The sequence below is a fragment of the Trifolium pratense genome, linkage group LG5 (assembly GCF_020283565.1).
Source record: "Trifolium pratense cultivar HEN17-A07 linkage group LG5, ARS_RC_1.1, whole genome shotgun sequence".
In the NCBI taxonomy this organism is placed as follows: Eukaryota; Viridiplantae; Streptophyta; class Magnoliopsida; order Fabales; family Fabaceae; genus Trifolium; species Trifolium pratense.
In genome coordinates, this window is record NC_060063.1 from 17,679,150 (window position 1) to 17,686,477 (window position 7,328).

The 7,328-nt window shown below is 35.7% G+C and overlaps 1 protein-coding gene across 1 annotated transcript; it reads right to left on the bottom strand.

The window, feature by feature from the left end:
• Positions 1-445: 445 nt before the first annotated feature.
• On the bottom strand, positions 446-895 carry LOC123886154. The gene has a single exon (XM_045935491.1). The coding sequence runs from the start codon at positions 893-895 to the stop codon at positions 446-448; it is 450 nt and encodes a 149-aa protein (XP_045791447.1).
• Positions 896-7,328: the final 6,433 nt, after the last annotated feature.

Sequence of the window (7,328 nt, forward strand, 5' to 3'; positions counted from 1 at the left end):
AAGCTAAAATGAGATATATATATATATATATATATATATATATATATATATATATATATATTAATAAACAGTCTTCCCAGCATAAGGTATACTGAGAACGATTAAAACTATTTACAAAGAGTCACGAAAAAAACCATAAAAATCAAATCAGGCCCAAACAAAGTAAAGGATCAGACCACCAGCTATGGTAATTAGAGACTAAAGTCACACTCGTCGTCTTCAACCACCTATAGGAAAATAGCTTGATCTTATCCAATAATTGATGAGAAGTACTTGTTGAACCGCCAAATAATCTATGATTTCTTTCTGTCCAAATAACCCAAACACAAGCGAGCCAAATCAGCTGCATAAAAGACCGTCGAGCACGGGAACCACCTGCTGAAGAAGTGAACTGGACAATATGATCACCCAAAGTAGTGTAAACCACCATAGGGACGCCAATCCACTACCGAACTAATGCCCAGAGAGAACCGAAAATTTCGCATGAGAGGAACAAGTGATGAACCGACTCCACCCCTCCACAACCAGAAACACAAGAAGTAGCTGTAGACGATAAGATGCCACGGGAAGCCAGATTGATTTTGGTAGGCAACCTATCCTGCAATAAACGCCATGCTAAAATAGATACCTTCAAGGGTACCTGCTTGTGCCAAACAAGATCATAACAAGCATCCAAAGTAACTAATTCCTGAGAAGTCAAAAGCTGATAAGCATCACGAACAGAGTAACCATGATCAGGATCAAATAACCAAAGCCACCTATCTGGAAGATGAGCCTGCAAAGAAACACCAAGAAGTAAGGTCTGACACTCCCCCAACAACTCCTCCTCCCAAGCCCACAACTGCCTCCGCCACACCCACACCCCTCCTCCTGACTCCCACCCTAAAGAAGCCATCTCAGCTACCGTCGCTGATTTGTTCTCATACAGGTCAAACAAACGCCTAAACCTCTCACACAACGGACTCTCGCCCAACTAAGGATCGAACCAAAACAAAGTATCAGACCCATCCCCCACCTTCTTGGAGATACTCTCCTTAAACCAACCTCCTGCTGACCCTCTATCACCATCCCTAATCCTCACAATCTCCCTCCACCACGAAGACCCTCGCCTATCCCCCACTTTCACCCTACCTCCCTCCACACCATATCTAGCCTCTAGAACTCGAAACCACAAACTCCCTCTGTCCACCAACAACCTCCAACACCATTTCCCTAACAAAGCTAAGTTAAACTCCCTCAACTGCCGAACCCCCAAACCCCCATACTCCTTACGAAGACAAATAGATTTCCAGCTTATCCAAGAGGTTTTCCTAACATCCTCACTCCCCCCCCAAAAAAATTTAATCAAAAGAGATTCAATAGAAGAGATAGTACCTGAGGGAGCTTTGAAGAAGGAAAGAGCATAGACAGGTAGAGAGGTTAAGACAGACTTAAGCAGTATCAGACGTCCACCAAAAGAAAGAAAGCGGCTCTTCCACCCAGATAATCTATTCTTTATACGAGCAATCACCGGATCCCAGAAAGCCAAGCGCGTCGGATCGCCACCAATAGGAAGACCCAGATAAAGGAAAGGCACCCTTCCCACTTTACAACAAAGAGCAGACGCAGCCTCATGTAACCAAGACGTAGGGATGTTCACCCCAACCAAAATACTTTTAGAAAAATTAACCTTCAACCCTGACATGGACTCAAACAACACCAGAACAGCCCGCAAAGCACGAACATTCGCCCAGCTTTTGGTCCCAATAAGCAACGTATCATCGGCAAACTGAAGATGGGACACAGAAACAGGATTTTGACTGCCAACACTATACCCAGTAAACAAGTTACGCTCAACCACTGCCTTCATCAACACATTCAAACCTTCGGCAGCCAACAAAAAGAGCTAAGTTAATATATGAGTATAAATATATTACACAAAATATTAAAATATTAAAATGGAAGTAACCACCTAAAGAAAAATATTAAAATATTGAAATTAGTTATTAACTTTCAAATATGACACAAAATACCCTTGAAAATGATGGTGTATAAGATATATCGATGCCCAGTTAATAATTGATTTTTATAAAGTGAGGTAATTTGAATTTGGGTTACATACAAAAAAATTGGATTTTCAGATAAAAAAAAATTGTGGGAGAAGTTACAAATAAAGTGAAGTTTTGTGGTTACAATTGGACATTTAACTCATATTGATTATATGTTGATTCCAAAAATATAACAAATTAATTCATATGACTTAGTGGTAAATGCAATAAGAAGTGTAACAAATTAATTCATACATATCTTCTTTTCATATATTGTAGATTTTAGGGTCATGTTAATCGGTGAACTCGGACATTGGTGGTTAAGAAAATCAAAAAAAGAAACTTTTAAATTGAAAACAACATTTTTAAACTTTCAAGAAGTTTATCGTACAAATTTCAATGTCATATTACTATATATGGTTACGTGACCAAATATAATTTGTTGGTTATATTCACAAAATTTGAATTTTTTATTTTATTTAATTATTTCATATATAATCAAAAATTACTAGACCATGGAAGTCTTACTTGGATTTTTATATATAAGGAAAAAATTGGCTTATGCTAAGAAACTAAACAAAAAAATATCCGCTTAAAAATCTGTGAATTCAATTTTATAAAAGTCAAAAATCAAAATACTATTTTTTTTTTCAATATAAATTTTCCACTTTTGAGTTTCTTCCTAAAAGCACATGTTACTCAGACCCTTTATATAATGATCCTACTTATAAAGAGTGTTGCCCCCACTGATTGAAAACTAAGACCGTGTATCTCCTATCAATTTTGTGATAATTAAATACCTAATGTTTTTAATAATTGTTTGGTGAGATAATTAGAGATACTTTTGGTTTTTATATTGCAAATGTAAAAAATCATTTATACATATTTATAAGTTTTAATTCAACTGATAAAAAATGTTGAAGTCGTTAGATCAAACGTAATGATTGGGGTTTAAATTCTAGCTCATCCACGTGTGTATTTATAATGACTTTTTCATTTCGTCTATATATTAAAAAAACATCATTTGCACTAACAATAAATTAATTTAAGTGATAAGGGATTTAAGGCTCATTTGGATTGACTTATTTTTGAGCTTATGCAAAACAACTCATGCAAATAAATAAGCTTGTATGTATTATTATAAGCTTTTCAAGGTGGTTTGTGAAAAAACAGCTTAAAAAATACAATTTTTGTTAATGAAAACTTATGAATTAACATAAAAATTTATTTATTTACATAAGCTATTTTTGTAACGACCCAAAATTTAGTATTCGTTATTTAATTATTTTATTACGCGAGGGCGTGATTTATAATTAAATTATTAAGCGGCGAATAATCATTTAGCGAGAACGTAAGTTAATGAGCGAGAAGTTATGTTGTTTGGGCCTTTGGGCGTGGAATAGGCATTGGGCCTAAGCCAAGTGGGCTTTGATCCATGAGAATAGAGAGAGCTATAAGTAGCAAGTCAAACCATGAATAGTCTCATAAGTTGCAATTCTTGAGAAAGAGCAAGAGGAGGAGCTCATGAGGGAGAGGGAGAGCTCGTGGGAGAGAAAGAGAAGAGCAAGCTTGTGGATTCGTCGAGCTAAGGTACGAGAGTTAGATTACATATTCGTGAGTGATTCGAAAGAGGGGAGGATGTCGATTCCTCCATTCCCAAACTCTTTCCACTCTATTTTCTTGTGGGTTTTGTGGGTGATTTTCTTAATGGAAATTGGATTCTTTTGATCCTAACATGTGTAGTGAACTCATGGTAGATGAGGTAAACAACTTTGGGGAGTTGAAAGTGGGTATATGTAGATGTTTGATCAATGATTTGCATGTTTTGTTAAACTTGCTTAAAATGCAAGAAATTGGTATGAATTTGTAAGTGTGATGTATGTGCGTGTTTGTGAGTGTTAATTAATGTTCATAAGTACCATATATGCTTGAATTAGCTGTTTATAAGAATTTATAACATGTCTAGATGAATTTTTGAGTTGATTCAATGTTAAACCGCCTTAGAAAACTCAAGAACAGATATTTTCTGGTGTGGTTCGCTACCTGCTCGCTACAGCGAACATGCTCGCTGCAAGCTCGCTACCTGTTCGCCATGTACCTGTAACCCTCTGATGTAGTTCGCTACGGGTTCGCTACGGCTTCGCTTAGCGAACAGCACTGTGACAGCAACTTTTTGATAATTGTTTATAAGTGTAATTAGGCACTTGTAACATGGTTTAAGGGTATCCTTACATGATTGTTGATACATGTTGATGCTGTTAATGCTTATTGTTAATCGTTATATGATTCGCACGCGTATGCAATGACTTGTAGTTCAAGTGACTATGTTTATGTTTTAGCATTAATTTGCAATGTTAAGGAAATGATGTGTGTTTTATGACATAAGTGTAAATGAAACCTTATGTGTATAAAAATGGTTATGCAGATAATTATCATGTGAATAATTATGATTGGAGTGATAGGATATTGTGTTATCCTAATGTGTTAGATGTTGGAATTGTGTTTCTGCATCAGTGAATGAATAGCTTCGAGCTAGATAGCGTCATGTATTTGATGTGTTTAAAAGTAATCATGCATTCATGAATAATTGTGTTATGGGAATCATGTGAATTCCAATAATTGATGAAAATGGACTATGTTTATGAAAAGTGGCCGAAGATGGGATTATGTTATCCGAGATCTGGAGCCCATATCCAAACATGATATAAAACTGTGTGACTCCTCTTTATGGGAGAGATGGTTGATGATAACCATATCCTACATGATATAAAACTGTTATTGAGCTTATCCAAGGGAGATAAGGTGGTTCGGTAAGTTCCGACGCATCCAACAAGATGTAAAACTGGGTTCATCTTAAATGGGGTGAATAGCAGCATCCTGCATGATGTAAAACTGATGTAGAGTCCGTGCATGACTATAATCTGAACAGTCCGTGCATGACTATAATCTGAACAGTCCGTACATGACTATAATCTGAACAGTCCGTCATGACTGAAATCTGAACAACGTGGAAATGGTACCACATACACTAGTCGTGTCTAGGGATGACATGACATTGGATAATTGGCATTAGATGCATTAGGGTAAATGCACATGTATTTGATAATTGTTATGTGACAATATCTGATTGGATTGTGATGTGTTTTCCGTATGTGTTAAGCTTTGGTATTTACTAATTGTTTAATACTGTGATTGTTGCCATGACTTGGTATGTGAGTAGATTCCGTCATGACTATAAAATGAACAAGTGTAGAGTCCGTCATGACTATAAAATGAACAAGTGTAGAGTCCGTCATGACCATAAAATGAACACTTTGGTAGTGTCCGAGAAGACGTGAAACTATATGATTGGTGTGTTTGTAAATGAATGATTAATTGGTAGTCGTATTGACGATGTATGTGCGTGAGTTAGAAATGTATGATAGCGTGTGAAGTGTGTAGTATACTACTCACACTTATATTTATGTTTATGTTTTCTAACTCTCTGCTTTGTGTTAATTGCTGGACCTTTGGGGGTCCAGGTTGACAGGTAATGTGTTAGCCTCGTCCGAGTGCAATGGTGAAGCTCTGCTCTGATTGAGACACGGGAAAAAGGGGTTTTTATATGTATATGCATGTAGTCCTCTTAGTATACTCTGTTGGTCTTAAGCTTTCATTTGAAAAGTATCCGTTTTGTATAACTAATAACGCATCGTTCGATGCGAGGTTTTGTTTTTAGTTCATTCGAATATTTTACTAGATAAATGTATTAGTATTATCTTTGAATGAAGTTTGTGATATTCAAACCAGCGCTTTATAAATCAGATTTTCAATTTTTCCGCTGCGTATTTTCGAAAAAGATTTTATAAAGGCAGAGTTAATTAAATAACGGGTTTGGGTGTTACAATTTTCAAAAATTAAAAAATAAGTCAAATTCAAAGGGACTCTTAGACTTTTTAAATAAATGGTAAGGGGTTTGATACATGCTTTTGCGTAAAAAAAATTGTTTGAAAGAGAGAATCTACCTTATGTGTCTCATAGGTTTCTCAATGAAAATTAGCCACCATAAGATGACAATAAAAATTTTATACCAATATCATAGTAATCCAAAAGAACGAAATACCACTCGGAAAATTTACACAAACACTAAGTTTAAAAGAAGGAAATTACTATAGCTCATGCAATTCTTAGTCATATAAGTTTCACTTGCGAGATAATCCTATAACATCTTCAAAATATGAAGATACATTGACAACAATTATAATTCTTACCACTTGACTATGACACATCAGCAAAAATAACTCAAAAATAGAGTGGGGGACCAATTTCTTAAAAAAAATAAAAATAGGGAGATTAAAAAAATTGTTTTTAAAATAGGGACTAAAACTTCACATATTGAAAATGGAGCACCAAAAGTGCATTTAAGTTTTTTTTATTTTTATGATGATCATTTTTAAAATAGAAGTGCTTACGATATAATTCTCGTAGAACTGTTGTCTGCAATAGTGTTCTTGGCTTGCCTCATGAAGTGCGTGCAAAATAGAATCGCAAACTTCAACCACGACACGTTCTTGCTAATAGATTCATCACCGATGATATACCTAATGGTGGATTCTAGGGTGAGGGAGCAATTAAGTCCCTCACCGGTGAGGCACCATGTTTTTAGCCATTAGATCAAATAAGTGGTTAAGATCTATTTTGGTTTTTTTCATTTTTCCACATATAATCACTCTTCTCACCAAACATTCCCACCAAAAAGACAATTAACTCCTCACCATCACACCATCGGTACACTATTCCGACCATCACCACCGCTAACGCCGACCATCAACACAGTCCCGGCGACCACCGCCACCGCTGCCGGCGACCACCGCCACCAACGGTGGATCTTTCTCTCTCTTGCTCAAATAACACCGATTTTAAAATTGTATGGAATTTGTTATTTGTTCATCTTCCCTTTTCTTTTCCACTATTATTCATCCTTCCTATTTGTAAATAAAACTTTTTTTTCCTGAAATTGTCAATTTTTCTATTTCCATGGCAGAAATCAAACATTAGAAATCTACAATTTTATTTTCGATTCAGCAAAGAGCACTATATTGTTAGATCCGTATATTTTTCAAAATTACTGACAATTTCATATGAAAAGTGAAATTGCAGCAGTGATGGAGCAATTTTAGGATTAAGATTAATTAAAATCTCAATCTCATGAAGCAAAAGTTGATTTGTTGTGGAAGACTTGTAGTTTTGTAAGGCTGGGAACATTCATGTTTGTACATGCATGTTCATGTCTGGGTAAAATGGGACGAAGAAGAAAGAAGA